General features: G+C 46.1%; 1 protein-coding gene across 6 annotated transcripts in view; it reads left to right on the top strand.

Annotated features, from left to right (window-relative positions):
- LOC126533023 (uncharacterized) overlaps positions 1-13994 on the top strand; it is a 46346-nt gene extending 32352 nt beyond the window's left edge. For 5 of the 6 annotated variants that reach the window (XM_072289402.1, XM_050180209.2, XM_055071705.2 and 2 more), the window contains 7 exons: positions 1529-1649; positions 3688-3977; positions 5055-5495; positions 6379-6762; positions 10825-10976; positions 11062-11222; positions 11881-13994. In XM_072289402.1, coding sequence (XP_072145503.1) covers positions 1529-1649; positions 3688-3977; positions 5055-5495; positions 6379-6762; positions 10825-10976; positions 11062-11222; positions 11881-12002 — 1671 coding nt within the window. In that variant the 3' untranslated portion in view covers positions 12003-13994. The remainder of the gene's footprint in view (positions 1-1528; positions 1650-3687; positions 3978-5054; positions 5496-6378; positions 6763-10824; positions 10977-11061; positions 11223-11880) is intronic. The other variant, XM_050180208.3, reaches the window with a different exon arrangement.
- The last annotated feature ends 10805 nt before the right edge of the window (positions 13995-24799 follow it).

A 24799-nucleotide genomic window follows, 5' to 3' on the forward strand; every position in this document is an offset into this window, starting at 1 on the left:
CGCATTTTGGCTTTGCCATATAGAACCCCAGAATTTCATTTTTAATATATGGTGTTACTGACTGTCTCTGTATTGTGAGGGCACCACTTAAGCGTCATACAGGATAGTGAGATATAGGAGGAGGAGTGAGGAGAGAGTGAAAGGTAGTGACACAGGCAATGACTTGGAGGGCAGCTCACAGAGAATTAGCCATATTATGAGAGGCTAGAGGTGCTGACATAAGCTGGTTTCCTGTGCGGAGCTTTTCTCTGTCCAATGCTTGTTGCAGCAGTGTGCATTTAGCAGAACTGAGCAACTTGATGGCTTTCGAAGGGGCTGCTGCAGGCAAACACTAGATCAGCATAGCATGTTCAGTTACCCTGCAGAGTCTTTGTACGATGCTTTATGCCACAAGATGATTTAGTTGCTCATAAAACCACAACTAAAGAGGCTGTGCAGTCTGCAGTTGAAATCGACAATGACTCGGTCGTTGGAGGTACAGCATCAAAGTAGTGCTCACCACAGAAAATAAACTTCAATAAATGTGTGCTGCTGCACGCATTTATTGATTGAAAAAGAAGCAAAATAAGCGCTGTGTAAAACTCGTCAACAGGTTTGTTGAGGTCGCGTTGGCATGGTATGTACAACTCCTCTTCGTTGTGACCAATTATATGTTAAACAAATGGGTGTTTGAAAGAACACAGAGGTCACTGACTGGGTATATCTTCCAATCTGCCCACACATTGTCGTGAATGCAACTATACTCCTAATTTTCAAGGAATAGAAGTGTTTTTTTACTCTTTGGGACAAGGACATTAAATTGCTAGTGGAAGCAAGTCATATCTCCCATTTGGGTGATGCATGTGTCAGCCAAGCTTCTGTCACCCTAATCGGGATGAATTGTCCTCCCTTGATGGTGTCTTGTGATAGCATTGTATAACGATGCTTCGTTTAGAGAATGACTGGGTGGATATTTTCTTATTAGCTTTCACTGGTGCTTGGCCAGTTATCCCTTGCATGTTTTTCTATGCCTTTGCCTTTCTTCAATAGATCGGTTGATGGCAGGCGCTTGTCATTCAGTCACTTATGTCGGCATCCCAAGCTGTGTCAGAGGTCTTGGAACCCTTGCGCTACGGCCTGCTTCGAGCCAAAGGCCTACACAGAGAAGGTGCCACACTCTCAAGAAAATCGTCGGCAGAGTGGTGTGAGGTGTCATTGTTGAGTCCTTCCATAGAAACATCCAATAAATTTCTGAGTGCCAAATGCAATGTAGTTAGCTTTCCTGTTATCAGTGGTTGATAGCAATTTACCAAATAATAAACGGGACATGTGGTGTCACTGTAGCCAGTATCATAGTTCAGCAGCGGCGGTGCCATCCTTGGCATATTCCTGGCCTCTGCTTACATCATCTTGTCACGTATGAAAGCAGTGTTCCTTACAAACATGACGCTTTGGATATGTTAGAGTTCAGCTTGACTAGCCTTCGGTGCTCCTTTTAAAGAAAGCTCATTGCTGGTTCTGCTGTCCTTTCTGTTTCTCCTGCTCGCAGTACCAGAGGGTGAGGCCGGAAGGTGAAGGGGCCTCTGGTTCCAGACCAAGGAGCCAGGGTAATGTTCAGAGCTTGTGTTTCAAGTTCGGTGGTGGTGGTGGTGGTGTCAGTGGCCTTGCATGTGAGTATGTGCGGTATGCAAGAATGCCGGTTGCTTTTGCTGCACGACCTTCCTTCCTTCATCCCTGTTCCACTCCTGCTCTATCGCTGTCATACTGTTGAAGCATGCAGAGCATGCCTTCACCTGTTTCTGTGTATGGGTAGCCTTGAAGGTGTCGAGCAAGCACGAAAAATCTGCCTTCTGGCTGTGAAAATCCTTCTTGCCCTCGGTGCTGATCTTGTCCACTTTCTGTTCATGCCTTGACACCTCTCGCCCATTTCTGCGCTGTGCCAAAGTGTACAGGATATTCATAAACCAGAAACAAAGCGAAAGAAGTTAAGCAATATTGGCAGCACGAAGAGCAGCTGCGCAAAAAATAGTGCAGAAACCATCGACGATTGCCAAACTAAGTAAGGCTTCTCATTACTGTCTTGGCCGCCTCTCTGCTATTGAGCTCATCTTTAAGTTAAAGCAACTTCCAATGCTGAGGCACTCTCCACTGATCAACAGGCCGCTCCATTTGGAGCCATCTCTATAGCGTTGCACAGTTCACTAACCTGGAGTGCCAATGTAACACATGCCGCTTAATCCTCAAACTAGTGAAAATGTGCATCTCTCTTGCTGGGGATGAAGTCATAACTGATGTGATTAATTAATCAGCACTGTGCCCTACATAAACTTTCCTTGTCTTTACCACATTCTCTCATCCTCTTGACATTCTGACCACTGCAGCACTGAAACAAGTCCTGCTCTGCAAAGCAAGCTTTGCCTGAAAAAGCTGGAAGTAAAGAAATGTAGTACAGCCCTTTCCTTTCCACGCTGCACCACGATGCTCAAAGCATCTAAGTCAGCACTGAGGTAAAAAAAAAAGTTGAGCAATGTTGTAACAGTACTGAAGTCTCGGCTACATGTTATTCACTGGTTCATTTTGACAAGGCACCAACAGCCAAACACAGATATTGGTCATGTGTCTTTCTCTTCTTTGTCTGTTGGTGCACCTTGTTTGGTAGCAAGCCACAGGTGCGCAATCCTGCTGCCAACCTCTGCACCTTTCCTCTAACCAAAACTTTCTTCTCTCTTATTCCCAATATAAAAGGCACTGATGGCTGTTGACTGTTTGTGATGCTTTAATTGTGCAGGCTGGGCATAGTTTTTAAAACTATTTTTAAAAGGCCACTAAGTTTACAGTAAGAGTGCTGCTAGTCAGAACTACAATATGTCGGTATACCTTGAAGTCAAGGTTTTGACGGAAGCCCATCTCGTCGGGATTAAACACGAAGCAATAAAACGACAGACATCGACCAAAATAAATGCTAAAAATGAATAATTCTTTCCAAGATGCTTCGGCTTCGCTACGCAAGCCTTGTTCACAATGGGTTGAAGGAAAGTTCATGGAAGCTTACGTATTCTTCAGCACATGACGTAAGCAGTGCATGTACAATGGGGGGAGGGTTCCCTCACTTTAATTGAGCTGAGGCACGCACTCGTGGGCGGCAAGGACAGGCTTCCGAGAGAGTTGTTTTCAGGTGTAGTCTACAAGGTAGCCTGTGCAGATTGCGGCTATGCATACATCGGTGAATCGGGCAACTTTAGACAGAGATGGAGGCAGCATCAGAACAATGTCGAAAAGAAACGAACAGTTTAGAATGCCCTTGCCACGGGCACGTATGCAACAGGCCACAAGAGTGACTTGGAAAACTCCAGAATTATTGGCCAAGAAAACTTGAAATCCCATCTCTATCTGGAGTCGTTGGAGATAAGGAAACGCGTCACACGCTCAATCGAAGCGAGGGAATCCTCCGCTCCATCATTAATGCGCTGCTTATGTCACGTGATGAAGAATACATAAGCTTCCATGAAATTCAGCCCATTATGAACAAGGCTTCCACAGCAAAGCTGAAACGTCTTAAAGAATTATTCATTTTTAGCATTTCTTTTGGTCGGTGTCTGTCGTTTTATTGCTTCACGCCGCTACATCTTGGCTTAAATATTTGCCTTCAGCGCCCCGTTGACATCATGCTCTTTTTTATAAGTTTAATAATAGAATGCTTAATTTCAGGTGGTTCCGTTGATCTCGGCCGCCCTAAGCGACGGCTTCCCACACCACCCTCGGAACGTGCTCCATTGGACGTCTTTGTGCCATCCACAGAAAGCAGCAGTGCTGCGAACACTGTGAGGAAGTCTGCATCTGCGGCTGTTCCAGTTTCCACTCCATGTGCCAATGCCACAGCAAGAAAGCGACTGGGCTCCGCCGGGAGCCGCCAGAGTCCCCCGTGCTCTCCGCCCAGAACCCACCGGACCACATATACCAAGACTCCATCCAACAAAGTCATGTCGACATCATTTGGTGTAAGGTGATTTTTTTTCAGTAGGCATTGCACAAAAATTTATTGAAATTTCAAATGGCCGTGTTTGTTGCTTGGTTTTACATGAGGGTCTAGGTTAACCGGGAATAGGTGATCGAAAATGTCTTACCCGATTGCATCACCAATCAAGGCTTTTGAAACGGTACTTTCTCTGAAGTTTCATTGCCAGAGCATCATTTAATGCGCGAAAATAGTCTTCTAAGCTGTGTGCTCTGAACGAATGACAAAACGTCGCTTGTGTCACCCTTTGAAGTTCAATTGCTGGTTGCTATTCACAAGAACACTAAGACTTTGGTGTGTGCTACCATGACTTTTCTGGGTTCAAAAGAAACTGGCTGAATGTATGTGCCTTGGGGGCACTGCAAGTTCCCACTTCTAAAGCCAAATCCACTTACAGGGAGTGCAATAATTTCTTGAGAAGCATTTCATATATCAGTAGCTCATTGTATCTTGGTTGCAACTCAAATTTGGTCTTTATAACTTTAGAGTCATTACGGGCTCCCAGGATTGTTATATCTGGGTTCAACTGTATGCTGGATGAATTTGTCACTGAGTGTTCTAGAATAAGCAGGGCTGGGGCAGAACTATGCATCATGGTAATTAGCAACACAAAGAAAAGCTCAGCACACATGCTGATGTTTCCTACCGAGCTGTACACGTACAATGAGATGCGTAGGTGCTAGTACATGGAGAAATAAAACACGTTGGCTTTACAGGGAGCAGTATTGAGGGGGATTCTGCCACATTGCCCATGTCTATACAGATTTTATACATCTGCTGAACAACAATACTTTAGTTGATGGTGCTGCCTAGAAAACAAAGTGTTTTTTTTTTCTTTCTATTATGCATTTTTGAATGTGTCTCCTAATACTGCTCTGGAGTAAGGATCCGCCAAAGTCCACCGTGCTGTGCTTTTCTCCCTTTGCCACGTGTGTTCACAATTGGTTAACCATAATGCATACTAGTAGCTTTATTTGAGGTTGTCATCCCTTGCGTGTCTGTATTATTCTGTCAATGTCTCACCGCTGCACAATAATGTGCTGCGTTTTCATATCTTCAGGACGGGACCTTTCTACGGCAGACGCCAGCGGCCAGCAGTTCTACACAGCGCCGAAGTGCGCCAACGCAGCGCAAGTCATGGGGACTGACCGGCTCCGAAGCTGACTTGGCTGCTAGTGGTGATACAGTTTGTGGCTCTGAGGAGACTGCCAGTGTTGTGTCCGACACCAGCACAGAGCCGTCGTCCCACAGCTCGGGCTCCAGAGGCGGTCCACAGATGAAGCTAAACCGGGCCTTTGCCCTGAGGAGGGCGCGACTGGGGCTACCAGAGGTGGGTGGGCTTCCCCCCGCGACGGCGGCACCTTCGCGTGGGAAAACGCCCCACCATGGCAGCAATCCCAACCTCTCAAGGCAAGATGGCGGCCGCTTCAGCCTCCGACTGCCTCGCGGAGTCAGAGCCACGGACGCCGGCGTCACACGGGCGGAGCTGCTTCGTGGAAAAGTGAGTGATCAAGGACAGCGTAGTGAGCACATAGATAAAGTTTTAATGTGTTCATTGACCAAGGAAACTTGGCACAAGTTAACGAAGGGATGTGACAAGTGCAATGTAACCAGCTCAGCATTTTTTACATTTAAGCAAATGTATGCAAAAGACAATTATGAGGCATGGATAATGAAACATGATGGGCCCCACATGCAGATTAATTGGATTCATTTTGTTACCCACTCCTTTTAGTTGTACTTTGTGGAAGTTTTCTCATATGCAGGATGCTTCTCAGCCATGAAGCAGTCTTTGCATCTGAGAAGTTGGCCTGAATTGTAACGTGCTGGCCAGCTACTTTGGTAGGACGTTCATAAAGCATGAATAGTGAAGGCAGATCTGTTTCTATCCTCTGCAACATAAAGCTGAGTGGTGAATAGTTCGTCACTTTTATACATTGTTTGCTATATAACCGATAGTATTGTTTATCATATGTTACTCAGCTTTGGTTAACTGAAATACCCACCGTGGTTACTTAGTGGCTATGGTGTTGGGCTGCTAAGCACGAGATCGTGGAAACAAATACCGGCCACGGTGGCCGCATTTCAACGGGGGTGAAATACGAAAACACCTGTGTAATTAGATTTAGGTGCACGTTAAAGAACCCCAGGTGGTGAAAATTTCCAGAATTCCCCACTATGGCATGCCTCATAATCGGAAAGTGTTTTTTTTAACTCAAACTTCAGGCAATTACAACTAAAATCTGGTATCCCATGGTGTTTAAATTGTGAGTCAACTGCACTTAGCTCATTTCCTTTGGTGAGTTCTTTTGAGTGGCCAAGGCTTTGCATCTATGGTCAGTTCTGCTTGCATATGTTTGATGACAAGGAAATGCTGCACGCAGGCCCACCAGCGCAACGACAGTGACCCCACGGCTGCCTATCGTTTACAGCAGCACTCTGTGTCCGACGGAGAAAGTCGTCACCACTCCCCGCGAATCCAGAGGAAGCAGCCGGCTGGCACGTCCTACATATCGGACGGTGATGACGATGCCCGGACGGGGTCTCCGGTTCAGTTTGGACGCTCGGCATCCTTTGGCGGCCACCGTGACCTCGCGCTGACACCAGCTGCACCTGATCGGCAACAACGAGGTCGTTCTGGAGGTATGCCAACGACGGGCAGCTCGCTGTCACGTGGTGAAACATTCCTCAAGGGAGGTGCAGGAGCCAGTGGCAGCACCTTTGTCCGAAGTGGACGCAAGCCAGAGAGGCAGTCTGGCGACGGAGAGGTGGGCATTGCTCGTGCTTAACATGTAAAGTGAAGAGACAAGAACTGAATTAGCCTGATTAGCACCTTCTGCATTGACTTTGTGGCTATGGCATTGTGCATGCCGTGCTCCAGAGCATGAGGTTCTGTTTCATTCTTGGCTACTGTGGCTATGTTAAATAATCACCTGCCGTGGTTGCTTAGTGACTGTGGTGTTGGGCTGCTAAGCATGAGGTTGCACGATCGAATCGCAGCCACGGCGGCCACGGCGGCCACGGCGGCCGCATTTCGATGGGGGTGAAATGCGAAGACACCCGTGTGCTTAGATTTAGGTGCACGTTAAAGAACCCCAGGTGGTCAAAATTTCCAGAATTCCCCACTATGGCATGCCTCATAATCAGATCGTAGTTTTGGCATGTAAAACCCCACAATTTAATTGTGTTAAATGGTTGTGAACCTAGCTTCAGGTCTGCATTGAACTCCAAGTAAGCTGTACTAATTCGGACCCCTTCACGATCAATAAATTGATTTGCCAATTGAATCATTGCTGAATCTGTCGGCTTGATTACCGGTTTGAACACTGTGGACGATGGAAGTATCAGCACAAAAATCACCTTGATGCCCTGTTAGTCACAAAGGAAGCTGTTTCAGTAGCACACGAGAGTGCTACTGGAAGGACCTGTAATAGCAAACTTGGGGTCTCTTTGGCACACACTGTTAAGTGCCAACTGCAACCAAATTTTGCAATGCATAAAAAGCCTACTCTAGTCTGCAGATATAGAACAGCCTCTGTGCGAAGTTTCCTGTTTGAAATCAGAGTGGATGCATTGCAAAGTAGCTAACAAAACTTTCATAATGCCAAAACTGGGAAAGAAAAAGAAAACGCTGTCGTTACCACATGCTGGAAGTGATGCATGACCTCCGAGATCAGCTGGTGCTTGCAGCTGCCTGCACTACATGGAAAAATTTCGGATGTGGTGTGCTGGGCCTTATGTCATATCCACTAACAACCATGTACATACACATGTTCACTGCTTGTGATGTTGTTTAAAGGCTGCTAATAAGAAAATTCTGCAATTACCAGCCATGCAGCTTTGCCAGGCTTGCTTTAGTAGTACTACCCATCTGTAACCAGTTTAATCAGAGGAATATTTTGTTGCACTTGGCCTTTAATCACTGCTTTAGACGTACATTGACCTCTGCACCAACAAGGTGCAGATGCAATGCACCTTTGCAAAGCCTCTGTTTGCTGTGGCACACAGTATAGTGGCGTTATCAAGCATGCCTGCAATGAATGATGGCTTTCGTTTTTTCAAACTTTGGTGCTTGCCTTTACTTCTTTTTGCCTTGTTTTTGTGTGATTAGACATATCACACACGAGAAGTTTCAGACAAGATGACATGAACCAGTGCTAATACTATAACTTTTCTGTAAAGTCAACATCAGTTGATCCAGCGCCTCCTCCAACTATATGCCTGCGACGTCGCTTCCTTTCCCATTGGAGGCACCCTGCCACGTTTGCGAGCCAGAACCGTGGTGTGGCACTTGCAACCGTACCGCTGGAGTCGCTTGACTCCTGTCAGCACAGCTCGCTGCCAGCAGGCCAGGTCGGTATTCCGCGCTCACGGCCGGCACTGTAGGCACCGGTTTAGGGATGCGTGTGTTGATTTAAAGCTGTTAAAACACTGGGCACAGCAACTGGTTTCAGCAGCCACTCCATAAGTCTTTTCTGAAGTCCACAGTGTGGAAGTCCTGACTGCATACTACAGAGCATTACCGGTAACTCAGTGGCACTTAATCCTTACTCGAAATTGCCATAGCCACTGGTCACGCAAACTGCTGTCGGAAGGTATCTCGTGGAAAGACACGTTCGGGTCTCTTTTTCTCTGACTAGACGAGCATTGTGGCATGCAGCAATGGCACATTACTGAGCAGAACTTAGTGGTGAGCTGAGTGAACAAGGAAATAGCATGGTCTGCTTACGCATAGATCAAAACGTGCGGTCATTGTCTGCTCGAGTTTTAGTTTTATGGGCAGCACGGCGGTAGTGGCACGCAGCACGCAGCCTCTGGTGTGTTGGAAGCGCCCTTCGTGAAGTGGCTCCAGTAACCATACTAAGTAGACAGGTGTTAAAGAGAGAGGGAAGGGCAGGCAGTTTTTGGCTCACGTTGCAGGCACCTAGTTAAAGGAGGTGCTGGTTGAGCATATGCCTCTGAGGCACATGGCACACAGGAGGCTTCACAAACCAGTGTAGAAACAGCAAGCTTACAAGTAAAACACACGGTCGTTGGAAATCAGGGTTTCCGAAAAAAGCTGCATTAGGCATAATCCACGACGGTGTACAACAAACTGCCCTGCATTTAGGTTTGCAAGATCCTGGCACTCACTCAAAGGTGCGACCAACTGCTGCAGATTGATCAGTGGAATTCACCCTAAAGTGATCCTGTACCACTTTTTGTCTAAGTAAAGAAATGCAATTGACGTTGAAATACACTATTTCAGAAATACTTTGCAGCAAAAAGTGACTCAATGTGTTCAGTAGAAACGGAGTTATTGGTGATGAAAGATCACTTTTGGTCCCCTTTGCGGTGCTCCCACTCCTTCTTGAATGGCTTGTACTGCGAAGGCCACAGCGGAACGAGGCGTGCCCAAAACACTCTGCCTACTAAATGTCATCATGGTGCTCAGTTAAAATTTGAGTTTGGGTGTTCACATAGACGGCACTACATTTGATTTTGGCTCTTACGACGTGCGAAGCTCGGAGGCTATCCCTCACCTTACGGTTGAGTTCATGGTGTCCCATCCCTTTTCTATGCTTCAGTATAGTAGATAGCTATGCGTGGCTATTCTTGCGCCAACTGACATGGGTAACACATTTCCTTTTGAACCCACCTCTACAGGAATCACAAAATTTCAGAGTATCAAACAAACTTCATGTTCACTTGTGCAAATACGTTGGCAGTGTGCACATTGGCTAAGCGATGAATGCTGCACTCCGGACTCGCATTGAAGGGATTCGTAATGTAATGAGCTTCGACCATGATGGTGACACACCTCGAGGGTGTGCTACTTGGGAAGCATGCGACCTGTTTGTGACCTTGAGTCACATCACCCACAGATACCAATCGGAGCACACTGTTGTCCTCAGTGAGCCACAGCGAGATCAGTGAAGCAGGGTCGTTACGGCACCGCATGGTGGCCATGGTATCTACGCTGCAGACGCAGCTACATGCAGTTGGTAGTGACTAACTATGTGCATGACAGGGCTGGAGTACAAACTCGCACTTATGTGCTCCAGTCTGGCCATGCTGCGTGGTGTGGACCAGCTTTGTCCAGCACCAGCTTGACCAATGGATAGTAGTCTCATCGAAATTGCACGTTTTGCACAATAGATCAATATGAAGCAAGCTTTGCCAAGGTGTCTAGCTAGGAGCGGCCAGGAGTGAGCATGCGCTGGCAAGCGTACGTGTGGTGTGACCTTAAGTTTCGCATGGTTACAGGCTAGTTGAGTGTTCAAAACTTGTCGAAATTAGTGAGACCTTAAAGCTATGACACCGATAAGCAGGGTGGGCAAAGTTTAATTCCTTTGCAGACGGCCACGAGCAGCTGAGCATGAGTCAGCTTCTTCCGGAAGTGTGCAATTATCGAAATTCGAAAGGAGATTTTCGCTAATTTCAACCTGTTCATGAAACTGCATCAATAAATATATGCAGTAACAGTAGGAAGAAGTGCACTGATCCAAACACCCTTCTTTATTGATGTCATCTATTAACCATTAGTAGCAGCGTATAGGAATCGGCTGTATGATGAAATAAAGTGTCCAGAAAAGAGTGAGGCACAGGTTACAGTTGAAAGGAGAGCGTTTTAGAGAAAGGTGACTTCGCACTTCACTTGCGATCTCCACGCGCCGTGCACGACTGCAAATATTGGCTGAGATGCTCACAATGACGTATGCTATCCGTGCGCTGGGCTTTTTCACCATGTCCAAGGGTTGGTTCAGGACCCCTTTAAGTTTCGAGTTGTGCTGTGATGTAGCTTGCCAATACATTACCACTTCATTTACCTATTCTAATTTTTCGTTTAGAGCAAGACACCTACAGAAAATGGTGTGAAGACTCCGTCCACGACACCGGGCAGGAGAGAGCTGACTGCATTGGACAGCCTCGTAATCTCTGCCATACACCAGCTGTCGGGGAAGCTGCGTACTAGCGCTCGCACACTCATCGAGAAGGAAAGGTAAGGGCAGTAGAAAATTTTACTGTCACATATTTTGTGATCGCTGCTCTTCTCAATATTCACTTCATTCTTTGACCTCATGCAGGCTGAAGTATCCAGAAAACAGTGATGTAAGGCTTATGTTAGAAGAGGTTCTTCCAAGGGTTGTTGAGAGGCGACCTAGCGACTCTCCGACTGATGGCAACTTGACAAGAGAACTTTCAAGCATCCTGAAAAACCTCAAGAGGATCGAACAAAGCCTTGAAGGTGAAGCCTGTTGTAGTTTTATCTCGTCACAGTGCCACTTTTTTTTCCTTTATTGCTGAAAACAAATGCTCTAAGGCTTGAAACTAATCGACTAATTGGTCAAAATAAGTTCTGCCAGTTCTGTGGATGTGTGTTTTCGCAGATGTGAGGTACTGATAGCTGATACGTGTTGCTCACTTAGCTCGTGGAGAGATAAAAAGGAACCCTTGCCCTCTAATGGGAAGTAGGGAGAATCCTGAAGTGGGGAAACTAGAGCTGCACAAACTGTTATGCACTGTCATTATTGTACATTGCTGCAACGTCTTTTTGCTTTTACTGTCTCGCTGTGGCATAACATGTGTCAGACCTGTGGCATTTGTAGCATTTGTGTTATACATATATGTATAATAGCGGTCTACTGCAATCAATTTAACAGGGAGAGGCGAGCTAGTTGGGGGTCGATATTGGAATGTGTTACGTAACCATGCAAAAGACAATGGACGAAGAAGGAAACATCCGCGCTTGTCCTGCGTTTCCTTCTTCGTCCGTTGTCGTTTGTACGGTTACATAATGCATTCCAATACTGTAATGAGATTTTTGTTGTAGAAAGCTTAGAAATTCAATTAGCATTCATATTACTGCTGACACTAATTAATCGCTCTCATTCTTGCTTTGCTAGTGCTGAACTCTCTGGCCCCATGCGAAGGTGGCAGCTCGTCGGCTGTTGCCCAGGAAACCACGACCAAAACAGCGCCCACAGCCCAGAAGCCAAGGGGTGGCTTTTTCTATGTGGACGTTTGAGAAGCGGTGGTGTGCTAGACATCCCTTGGCTACACCCATCGAGATTTGCCATGTCTGCCAATGGAAACTTTGCAAAACTGCTTGCCTGTTTAGGGGGAGTAGGCATGATTTTGCGGGAGCATGACTTTATATTGACACTTGTCCGCTTGCATCCATTCTCCAATTCATTTTTATCCTCCTAGCTTTGTTGCTCTGGGTCAAGCTCTGTGTGTCATTTCATCGCAAGCACTCCTACCAAAAGTTCTCGTTCAAGAATCTGAAGGATCGTGCTCAATGTTTGCAATATGCCAGTTGAAGATGGCTGTCATTTTTTTACGTGGTCCACTTGGGCACATCCTGAAAGGCGCTGTTTTAGTTGTTATTTATGTTCTTTTCTTCTAATTTGTTCTTTTATGTTGTTCTTTTAAGTAAAACCTCGATAATTCTAACTCTGAAAATTTCGGGACTGTGGAAGTTCTACAAATTACTCGGGATTCCCAATTAACAATATAAATTTGATCAGATAATTTCAGCTTCCAGCCTGCCACTTCCTGGTTAATTCACAAACTGGGCTGCTGCAACAAAACTTCTGATCTTGGAGATTTGGTGTCATGTCCAACTTCAAGCACCAGTGACGAGTCCTTCTGAGTAACATAAACCAGCCTCAAAGTCCACGCTTTTGCTGGCTCCATGTGCCGGAAGCAGCTTTAAAAGCCAGAAACATGTCTCAGACCACCATGTGACATGGCGTGACAGTCCAGACTGACTGAAAGAAGCAGCTCGGGCAGCCCACATGCCGTTGCGCTAGTTGCCGGCTGATTGCCCGCAGAAGCGAACACCGCTTCACACGTGCGGCCGTCAGTACATCCCGTGCATGTTCGCTTGCACCTCGCACCTGATCTGCTATGTAGTCTACGGGTACGATCATATTAAGGCTGGGTATCCCGCAATGGCATTACTACTGCCACCTGCACCGCCTAGGCGTAATCGGCACCGCTTCGTCAGGAGTTGGTGGATAAAGTCGCGGTTTAATGCCTAGTTGGCGAAACTCTTTGCAGCGACTGTACTGTCCGTACGACACTTGGAAAGCCGAGAAAGTGCCCTGACGGCAAGGCCACACTTGTGATATTTCCGTTAGTCCAAAGAATTTAGCGAAAATGGAGAGAATTAACTTTGGCCACTGGGGGTTCTTTAATATGCAGCTAAATTTAATTATATATAAGAGTGTTATCGCATTTTGCTCCCACTGAAATGCAACTGCCGTGGTAAGGATGGACTCGGGACCTTAAGCTCGACAGCGCTAGGCCATAGTCGCTACACTGACTCAAAGGGTTTCAGGCAATAAAGGTGTGCCACCTCTGTAAACATTTTGACTGGTTTTAATGTTTTCATGCTATTTTTGATAATTGGGAATCCTGCTTAATTGGAATAAGCCTCTGCCTGTAAGACTTTGAATTAACAAGCTTTTACTGTATTTTCTTATCTCAATAGCTTGCGAATAGATGCGCGAGCCGTATAGTCATTTTTACGCCAGCGCAGCTAACGTGTACAAAAATACCGACCATGTCCGCTGTTGTTAAGCATGAAGTCCATCCTTGCGATGAACTTTCACTGTTTTGTTTTTTGTTCACAAACTGAATTTATAGAGCAAATCTTGTTCTATGCCCTGTACATAAACATGTAAATGAGAAGGCACTGCTTTGTGATACTTTAAGGGGCTGCATTCAACCCTTCAGTGATGCATGTGTTGACAGTATACATAATGTGTTGTACATTGCTGTTGATATTACATAGAGAATGCCCTCTTATAGTATTGTATGCTTTTTCTTCAAGAAGCGAGCTTGAAATACTGAAGTGTGCTTTGAGACAAATCCTCGGCAAGAGGGGACTGCATGTTTCAGGGCGTAATATAATAAAGGCAGCTCTCTAAAAAACTGGTGCACTTTTTTTTTCCCCAGGATTGCTGATGTTATGTCGTTTGATTCATACAATAAAAAGTCTTCCGAATCTGTGTTAAGGAATTGTAGATTTTTGTCTTCGTGGTGAGTGTGGTTCTGGAATGCCCGACTTGGGCAGACACAGAAAAGGTACAACTGTCTGAACGCTTCCTAAAAAATTTAACGTGGTGTTGGAGAACAGTAGTGTGGCTAGCGGGAAAAAAAGTACTCTGCTGCTATCCTGCAGGTCTGTGGTATTAGCACTCGAGTCTGCTTTTAACTACTCTGAGATGATCGCCTATCATCTGTGGTCATTGCTAGAAGCTCCACACTCTGTTTGCAGTCAAACTACTAGGGAATTCAATGTTTCTCAGACCTGCGTGTGTGAGCTTTCGATGCTGTCAGTGCAGCAGCTTTATGTAGACTGGAAAACTGTCTTCCTTTTCTTTGCTGACAGATGGTGGCGCCCAAACTGTACCGCATACCAATTTGTGAGCAGGAATTCCATACAAGTCTAACTTCATAAATTCCATTAAATTTCTCCACTTTGGTACTTAATGAATCCAGTTTCGAGAACTGTATTGTTTTCTGGTGTGAAGTTTTCTTCTGAACTAAAGACCAATTTCAATAGATATACAAACACAATGTGAAAGGTCTAAATAAGTGTTGTCTGAACAAACACTACAATTTAGTGTCTTTCGAGCGAAAAATAAAAGTGGCTGCAGTCTTCTAACGAAAGCTTTCATGCAGTGCCGTTAAAAGTGAGAAAAACTAGAATTGACCATGGGCTGTACCAATCTCTTAAGAGGAGGCTTTAGCTCTAGACCAACTTCGATTGCTTTATTCAAGTATGTGAAATGCAGGGATGTTCTCATTAAAGAACTACGAAATTGATTTTAATAAAATTTGTTGCACTTATAAAAAACTTTGGTGCCCTGAATTAAAATTCCACTTCATAGCTTTTTTAAGACTTGGCAAGAATTGGCAAGTTTGAAAAAAGAAAGAAAAATTTGGCAAACTATTAACCCTGCACCAAAAATGCATTGCAGTTCTGTACAATGCATTTATTAGAATATCTGAAGCAGACAAGTTTGATATGCGAGCTTGCAGCTTAACTGAAATTGTCACTAGGTTCATAAGGGTTTTGCTAAAGTCCTACTTTCAAAACAGTGGTATATTTCAGAGCAGTATATAATACGTAAATTTTGTCCCTGTTAAAAGTCTTGATGGGTGCAACATACATAATTGTATCTTTTATTGCTATGTTGAGCTATAAACTTGACTGCTATAAATAAAAAATGTCGATATTCAACAATTTGTGAAAACTCGTGCAGATTCGTACAGCACACATATGTTGTAATCTATGCAAGAAAAGCATAAATAAAGCGGTTAATAAATGCTTTGCAGCTAATGGCGATGAGTACAATTTGGTAATGACGGGTGGTGCACAGAAAAGTATGACACTTGTCAAGCAACATTTAGGAATTCTTTGCTTCTTGTGTCACTGCGGGACTTGGCCAATCCTCCAGTTGGCCAAGAAAAGGCACACCCCCGGTGGCTCATACTGAAGGGCTAAAAAAAAAAAAAAAAAAAAAAAGAGAATTTGTGAAATACAGTTAGCTATTCCATCAACATATTCGTATGCTTTACAAATACCTGTGAACCGACATATGTGAAGGTTTTATGTAGGAAGTTATTTTTTAATGTGTTGCATGAGCAGTGTCAGAGTAGAAAAAGTTGTGTGGGAAGTCGGTCATGTGGTAGAGGTATATATAAGTCCAAGTCGACTTTTCTTAACTCGGCTGTGGCGGTACCGACGAAATTAATCGAATTATTCACCAGATCGAATTAAACAAGATGCAGAAAAAACGTCATAACATCACCGATTCATTTGGCAGTATTTTCCCTATTCAAACACGCCCTAGAAGCGAACGCACGGCAACTTTCTGCGTGTCCAGGGCAATAAGGTAGGAATGGCATTAAAGCTCCTAAACAAAGTAGAAATCTCAGGCGCACCCGATCTATTAGCAAGTAAAGTCTAATTACCCGTCGTACATCGATGGCCGCTTTCCTAAAGTCAGCTTTGCCGCAACAGATCTATGTTATGCAGTAAAGCATAAAAACGGCCGCAAAGACGGTTTTGGTATTGCGTACAAGTGCACCGCGCAGGCAATTTTCGTCATAATTTTCTTGAAAGAAAAAACAAAGGCGCCTGTTTGAATCGGGTAAATGCACCACTGTTCGTGTGTGTTTGAATTTTACTGTCTCGTGCTCTGGACGCTATTCGTTGCTATTCAAGTGATGCACCAACAAGCCCAAAAAGCTACGCTGCTGAAATACCACAAGCACGTTGTAAGCTACGGTCACTGCTCGCAAATATTCCCAGGCGAGGCCGAAAATAGGCGTTTTCGACCGGAGATGACGTGTGTCTGTCGTTGGTCAAGTTCGAATTATCCGACGAATGTAAATTTTAGGGTCGAAATAACGAGTTTAGACTCATATATAGCATGGACCTAAACTTGAGTACGGGCATCGGTCGGCATCGAATTAACCGAAAAATCGAATTAGCGGGATTCTAATTAACGGAAGTCTACTGTGTATATATTGTCAAACTAAAGCGAGAGCGGAAGAAGAAGAGGACGAAGTGCGCTTGTCTTTGCAGTGGGTATGCGCCACCATATAAGGCAAAAACCGAACCAATTTGGAGCGGCTTGGTGTAGGCGTGGCAAGCCTTCTCCCTTTTTCATCAGTTCATCTTTGACTCGAGACAGGCCATCAAAGCGTTCGAGAGAGGAGTCGTCTCCAACCAGGCGTTACGCGTCTTCCGCGGCGCTGATCCAAGCACCCTCAAGCACCATACCGTCATCCCGCCCACCTGCCCACCTGGGTCCCGCCCACCTGCCCAACCTCAACGAGACAGCTCACGACGCTGCGCACGCGTTTACCGATTGGATGCATCTGGATGCAACCGCATCTGGATGCGTTGGAGGCGAACAGGGACGCCCCAGTAACGCACAACGAAATCACTAAACACTTTTACTTGGGACAACGTCTCTTTCCGCCCCTGCACTCCAAACAAAACAGGCCACAGGCGCTAATGCTACGCTTGTTACAAACACATACCTATCCCAACCCTGCCATGTTACACATCATCTACCCGGACGTCTACCCCGACGATGCGTGCCCCTCGTGCAGGGTCACGGCGACACTCGCACATGTGCTCTGGGAGTGTAGGACCGCTCCAACCGACTCTACCTCGGACAAGTGGGAGAAGACCCTACGAAGCCGGCTACTACAAGACCAGCAATGGGCCGTCCAGCAGGCTCGCGCAGCGGCTGCCAGGTACTCCCTGCCGGTCCCACCGTGGGAGACGCCCACTGTACGCTGACATGCATCCTGCAGGACCTTGATTAAAGTTTGTCCAATCCAATCGTAACAGTTTTGGTGGGAGGTGTGGGGTAAAACAATGGCGCCCCCGAGGAACAACGATGAACTGACCGCAGAGGCGCAATCCGTGAAACTCGAACAGTGTGACCAATTCCCCTCGTGGGTACGAGCCATGTTTTGAGGCAACAACTTTGCCGAAGTCGCCAAATTGCTGGTCTGCCACCAGAAATGGCTTCCGATGGCGACAACCCGCCACTGTCTTCTAGTGTCCCATGGCAGTCCAACATCGAGCCATGAACCTTCGTGGAGAAAGCCGGGGCGGAAGACATGAATGGATGGCTCAGCTTTTACTAACAAGCAAAAGTCGTTTCAGTGGCTGGAATGCCATTGCCCAGCTTAACGACGTTGCCTTTTTCCTCAAGGGAACCACATCTGTGTGGCTTGAAAACCACAAAAAAGAACATGACGTGGGAGAAGTTCGTTGATGAAATCAAGAAGTGCTTCAGAGATCCGGCAGCTAAAAAGAAGCATGAAGAGCATGATTCTTTCCAGCAAAACCTGCATGACATACACCGAGGAAGGCATGACAGAATAAGACAAATTTGGTCATTTTCTGAAATTCAGGGATCGCCAAGGACGTGTACCAGCACCTCATCGGAAAATACAGTCTGGAGTCCGTAAGTGATGTCATTAGCACTGCCACACATTTGAAGCCTTAAAAGCTCGGTGTATCACACCGAAATTTGGCAGCTCGGGAAGACGTCACAGCCGCGTCACGGTGATGCCTCCCTTACAAGAGAAGGCTAATCGTTCTGCAGGCCTTCCTGATAAAGTTGCTTCGCTCGCTCGGCCAACGTAAGTAACGTCGCCAGTGTTGACGTGGTCTGAGCTCCATCTAACCTCGCGTCAATCATTTGGTAAGTGGTGCATGGAGAGCTTGACCGACGCGAGGCGGTTTCCCTCTTGACTCCTCGGGTTCAAGAGCTTTTTCTTCCTGCGACTTCAGTGAGATGTCCATCACCGCCACCTCCATAGACACACAATTTTGCGCCTCGTTCAAGAGTGCCAAACCCTACTATGAACGCGCATTCCTGTTATCAATTACATGACAGTTACTCACGCAGACCACCTGCAGTTTCTCAAAGGTGGGACGGCCATGCCAGTTATCCTTCTACTGCACTGGAAGCGCCCCATCTGCTTCCAATGCGGTATTCGCGGCCACGTTGCCCGATTTTGTCCTCATTTCTGTCGCACGTCACCACCGTCCTATGAGTGATCGCATACTTTTTATCGGTGGAGCAATTGGCACAGTGAGGGGACACACTGGCCTTCTGACTCCGATAGCAGGACGAACCACCAGGCAAAGTACCGTAGCGACTCACCAGCTTCTGTGCGCAGCTTGGCCCCGCCGCCTTCACGTCAGTGCAGGTATCTCCGGAATGTTGTGTCATATCTGCGCCGCCGGAAAACTAGGCGGTGCGACCAGTGGACACACCACACCCCTATGCCTCCAGTCACCATGCATCATAACAAGATTCGTGTTTTAGTGGATAATGTCGACAATGTTGTTACATTGGCTATAGTGGACACAGGAGCAAATGTCTCCGTTATCAGCCTGGATTTCAAAACCTGACTAGGCCGTAAAGTGATGTTTTACTGGGATAATGCTAATACATTTCGTGCTGCATGTGGAGAGTTGCTCCGACCTATTGGAGTGTGCACCGCAAACGTTTATTTCTCCGATAACGTGTATCAAGCCGAATTTGCAGTGCTTGCTCAATCCACTCACAACGTAATTCTTGGCCTCGATGTCCTAAGAGAGTGCAGTGCCCCTGTTTACTGCATTACTGGCGAGCTTTCCTCTTTCCTCTTGCCGACCAACCTACCTGTTCACATACTCTCGCCATCATTGAAGATGGCATCTTCAATCCAGAGTTCGAGTGGCTGCTTGCGGTGTCTGTACATTTCAGAATTTATTTGTTGGTACAAATACAGAAATATTGTGCGTAGAATACATAACGAGGTCCCATGGTTGAAGACTATATTGGGACCTCCTAATTTGATCTCCTAATTTGACAGATACCATTGTTGAGCCTGTACCTTTGATCATTGTGAATAAAAGTGCACTCACATCTTGACGCGTCCTCTCTGTGGTCTGCGGAACTACAATGTGGGTGTCAAATTTATCCTTCCAGTTTGATGTGTTACCCAGAGGTATGCGACTTGCCTCTTTTGAAGTGGATACTAGTCTCAACATAGACGCTTTAACTGATGACACATTGCATGAAGCCAGAGTGCACAGAGCTGGCCCCAGTGTCCCTGAAGTCTCATTGCCATTTCTAAAACTTATCAACAAGTTGCTCTCTTCAGAGAAGCGCCAAGCCCTGGTCAGCGTCCTTAGTAAACATGCTTCATTGTTTGATTTTGCCTAGAACGCTAACGAAATTCATGTTCCAACTACATGGGCTTGCCACAGGATTGACATGAGGTCTGCAGATCTCAGAACACCTGAGCAGCCTTACCGTGTGTCCGTATTGGAGTGCAAGGTTGTCGCTCAACAGGTCGACAACACGCTAGCCAAGGGCGTCATCCAAGATTCCTCTAGCCCTTGGGCTGCACCGGTCATCCTCGTGAAAAAGAAGGAAAGGTCCTGGAGGTTTTGCGGCAACTACCGGTGTCTCAATGCTGTGATGAAAAAGGATGTGTATCCACTTCCCCACATCGCTGAGATTATCGACTGTCTCCATTCCGCATCCTACTTTTCATTTGTGGACCTCTGATTGGGCTACTGGCATTTACCCATGCATTCAGCCGACAGAGCGAAAACCACTTTTGTGGCCCCACTTTTGTGGCCCCAGAGTGCTTGTTTGAATTCAATGTCATGCTGTTTGGTTTGTGCAATGTGCTTGCAACATTTGAAAGGTTTATGGACCCGGTACTGCGCAGCGTGAAATGGGAGGTATGTATGTGTTACCTTGACGACGTCATTTTTGGCTGAACTTTTGCAGAGCATAACCATTGACTTGACATTGTTTTCATGTGCCTTGAACAAGCTGCCCTTACTCTCAACTCAAAGAAATGTCACTCTTGCCAACGATAAGCTCTAATACTTGGACATCTAGTGGACAAGCAGGGTGTGCGATCAGACCCAGAAAAGGTCACTGCAGTTAGCGACTTTAATCAACTGCAGTCACATGCGAACCGAGAAGTTTTTGGGGTCTTTGCACATACTTACAATGTTTTGTGCCCAACTTTGTGGATACTGCCTACCCCCAGACTTCATTGTTGTGAAAGTATAAGCCTTTCACCTGGGCAGCTGAACACGTACTGAAGTACGTGTTCTCTTCTGGGCCCACACTTCATCATTTTGACCCCTCAGCGACAACAGAATTGCATATTGACACATGTGAAATTGGCCTCAGTGCCATCCTCGTCCAGTGTTTTGGTGACGCCGAGCATGCCATTCCCTACGCCAGCCGTTCGTTGAGAAAGGCTGAACAGAATTACACCATCACTGAGCAAGAGTGCCTCGCTGTCAATTTTGCAGTCCACAAGTTCTGCCCAGATCACTACAGGCGCCGTTTTACGATTGTTACTTATCACCATTCACTACGTTGGTTGGTTGGCCTTTGCGACCTGTCTGGCTGCCTTGCCTAATGGGTGCTACGTTTGCAGGAGTTTGACTTGCAGTTCGTTACAAGAGTGGCCGCCATTATGCGGACGCTGAATGCCTTTCGAGGCTCCCTCTACCAACAACTGCATGTGATGACAATTTCAATGAGTTTCTGGCTGCCATTGACAACATTGTTTTTCCAGTCCACCTTCCGAGAAGAGCAGTGCAATGATGTCAGCCTGGATGCCCTCTTCGCCTCAGCTGCTCAGCCGTCAGGTAACAATGGCTTTGTTATCAAAGATGGCCTGCTTTATAAAAATAATTATGTGGCTGATGGTGCCCGCCTCCTCTTAGTGGTCCCCAAGAATTTGAGAACACACGTACCCTGTGCTATGCACGATGACATGAGTGCCGGGCACCTGGGTTTCACGAACATACCAGCGCATTCAGGCCCAATTCTACCGACCTAGTACAACTGTAACAAGTGCAAGAAATTAAAGCGCACCCTAATACTGCTCCAGTCAGATTCCTTCACTCTGGGGCATTACCATCATCTACTTTCGAAATGGTTGGAGTGGACCTTCTCGGCCCATTCCCGCGCTCAACAAGTGACAACCGTAGGATTATATTCTGTGTCAACCATCTTACACGTTATGCTGAAACCGCGGCGATGCTAACGGCCATGGCTATTGATATTTCGAGCTTCCTCCTGTCCTGTGTTATACTGCATCATGGACCCCTCGTATTATTTTGAGTGATCGTGGCTATGGCCGATGTAGTTGAAGAGCTGTTGCGTTTCTGTGCTTGCCAGTTTCGCCACGCAACCCTGTATCACCCGCAGACATATGGTCTCGTAGAGCGCACTAACACAACTTTGACCAACATTCTTTCGATGTACATCAATTCCAGGCACAAAAATTGCAATGACATCTTGCCTTTTATCACATATGCCTACAACACTGCAAAGCACGAAACTACTGGCTATGACCCCTTCTGTTTTCTTTGTTAAACCACCCTGCAGTTTCCTCGGCACCATTCTGCCTTTTACTCCTCATGCAGATTCTTCTATTGCACAGACTCTCTGCTGAGCTGAAGAAGCACGCCGCATAGCTCAACTCCGTACGTTGGCGTCCCAGGACTGATCCAAGATCAGCTACGATTCACGACATAAGAATATATTGAACGACAAAGGGGACATAGTATGGCTTTGGACATCACTTTGCAAGCGCAACCTGTGCCATAAGTTTCTGGCTCATTACAACGGACCATTCGTCATCACTGATTGCCTAAGTATTGTGGCCTATTTGATTGCTCATCTCGTGTCTAATGGTTACCATTCTAAGAAGTCGCAGCTTGTTCATGTCTCCCACCTGAAGTGCTGTCATCCCCGTGACTCCCCGTTCGTCTGTGAAGGGAGGAGTGTTATGCTAAAGCGACAGTGAGGATGGAAGAAGAAGAGGACGAAGAGCACTTGTTTTTAGAGCCGCTCGGTGTTGGTGCAGCAGCCCTTCTTCCCTTTTCATCAATTGATCTTTAAATAAATGCACCCCATCGATGGTAGTCTGCTCCGAACCACCGTCAGCTGCATTCTGCTCCTTGATGAAGTAGGACGCGTGTCAAGGAAGTTCTTGAACAACACAACGCGATGTGGTGGATGCGGTTTAAATCATGGATCCAGGACCTCAAAGAGGTGCGATGCAAGGCTAATGCATTTCTCTTGCATTTACTGCTAAATCGCTGCTGAATTTATTTGTTATGCAGAACAGAGGTAGACATATGCGGCCAGCATACAAGATTTATGTGAATCCAAAATCAAGAAAGGGCCTGACAGATGAAGTAGCACACTGTGGTATAAAGGTTATAAACAGGGATAAGGTACCTCAGAAAGGCTGGCCAACGTTTCGATAGGAGGAGCTATCTTTGTCAAAGGCAGCCTCGTCATCCTCGGCATGTTAGTTTTAAAGAGTTAGTACAGTGACGCCACGTGCGGTTGTTGTCGATGGCGGCTGGTTGTAAAGGGAGCGACTTCAAAGAGAATGAGTGCTGTCGCCTGACGTCCCAAGACGAGGGGACAATAGCAGGAGAGGGGGAAGGTGGGGAGAAAAGAAAAAAAAAAAGAAAAGGAGAGAAAAAAAAGGGACACCAAGAGGGAAAAAAAAGAAAAAGAAAAGAAAAAGAGGCATGGGAGGGTGTTGGGGAAGCGAGAGGTTAGGGAGCATTCAGGGGTGTCATTGGCGGCATGTTTTTTTGGCTTTAGAAGAGCCGGTCAGGCAGTCTGTGCGCGAGTAACAAAAAAAACACAAAAAGACATCAGTTGAAAGAGTGACTTTAGTAGCATAGCAGCAATGCGTCGAGTAATCTTGAAGGAGTTAAGATGGCGACAAGGAGTCTGGGGCGCAATGCATGGGGTAATGGGAAGGCAGCGGGGCATGGTCGTTCAAGGGATGTTAGCCCCAGTAGCTCAACGTAGGTGTCGTTACGGCGGTTACAGAAATGGCGATACCGTGTGGCTGAGGTGCCGAAAAAGGTATCCTGGTGTCTGGGACTTTGGAATGTGTTGGTGAGGTGTTTCAAAAAAAAATGTCTAATAACAAACAGACAAAAAAGGGGGGGGGGGACCGAAACAAGAATAACAAATAGGAGGGTGACATGCGCTGAAGCGGGCGGGGGCAGGTGTACTTGGGAAAAGGAAGTTGTACAGTTGATATAAACGTAAAAACATGAAGGAGTATATTAAATTGAGTAGTAGGCAGGAAAAAATTTTTCGAAAATGGAGGAATAGGTGAGGTTAAGAATTACCTTAGCTGGTGGCATAATGTATGTTGTGCCTTGGTTGATATGAGAATGTCAGATTTAAGTTACCGCTTTTAAAGATGCTAAGTTGCCACCTGCAAAATTAATTCCCATCGGGTGTAGGCAATTAAACTTGTGTATGAGGTATGATTCCATATATTTCCTTCCACGAAGTGAACAGAAATTTGTTTGTAGTATACAGAGCCTTGCTTTGTCAAATATATGACCATCTTCATTGAAGTGGCTGGCTACTGCTTTAGGTAAATTGTGTTTTGTATCCGCACGATGACCGTTGAGTCTTGTATGAATTTGTAGACCACGTTGCTTCATGTGCATGTGAAACCCGAAGTTACTTTGTGTAATTCGACACTGTACTATGTACTGTAGTAGTAGATTGAATATGTTTGCATGTAGAGCACCTGGGGCAGCCACAGGGACCAGTTCTCAACTTCGTCCTTGTCCTTAGTTTGGCATGCAGAAGAATAAAATTAGTGTTGCGTCTGTAGGCTACCGTGGGTGGGTCGGGAAAAATCTTGAGTTTCTGGTTGTTGGTGAGAATTAGGTAGTATTTAGTGAGGATGTTGTTCACATTTGAGAGTGCGTTTGAGAATTTAGTACTAAGATGAGGCATTGTTCTTGTGATCCTCTGGCGCGGCTTGAGGACCTCGGCTCGATCAAGTTTGGTTGCAGCAGTGTATGCTTTTTGAAGGCCACTGTGTGGGTGGTTCCTGTTTGATAGGGTTTCTTTAAGGTGATCGAGTCTATCTATGTAGTCTTGGTTTTCAACGCAAATGCGACGTAGTCGTGTGGCTTGGCCTTTGAAGATGCCTTGTTTGCAATGTCTGCAATGTTTGCAATGACGAGGCTGCCTTTGACAAAGATAGGTCCTCCTATCGAAACGTTGGCCAGCCTTTCTGAGGCACCTTATCTCACAAGGTTTATGTGAGCCACTTCATAGAACCTTTGTACTATAGATATGTCCACAAATATATTTGGGAAGACAGCAGCCACGGTAAGGAAAGTTTGAGAGGCTCTGCAAAGAAAGCGTCGCATTAGAAAACTGGTAGCCTAAATAAGAAAATCTCCCT

Source organism: Dermacentor andersoni, chromosome 7 (genome assembly GCF_023375885.2).
Source record: "Dermacentor andersoni chromosome 7, qqDerAnde1_hic_scaffold, whole genome shotgun sequence".
NCBI lineage: Eukaryota > Metazoa > Arthropoda > Arachnida > Ixodida > Ixodidae > Dermacentor > Dermacentor andersoni.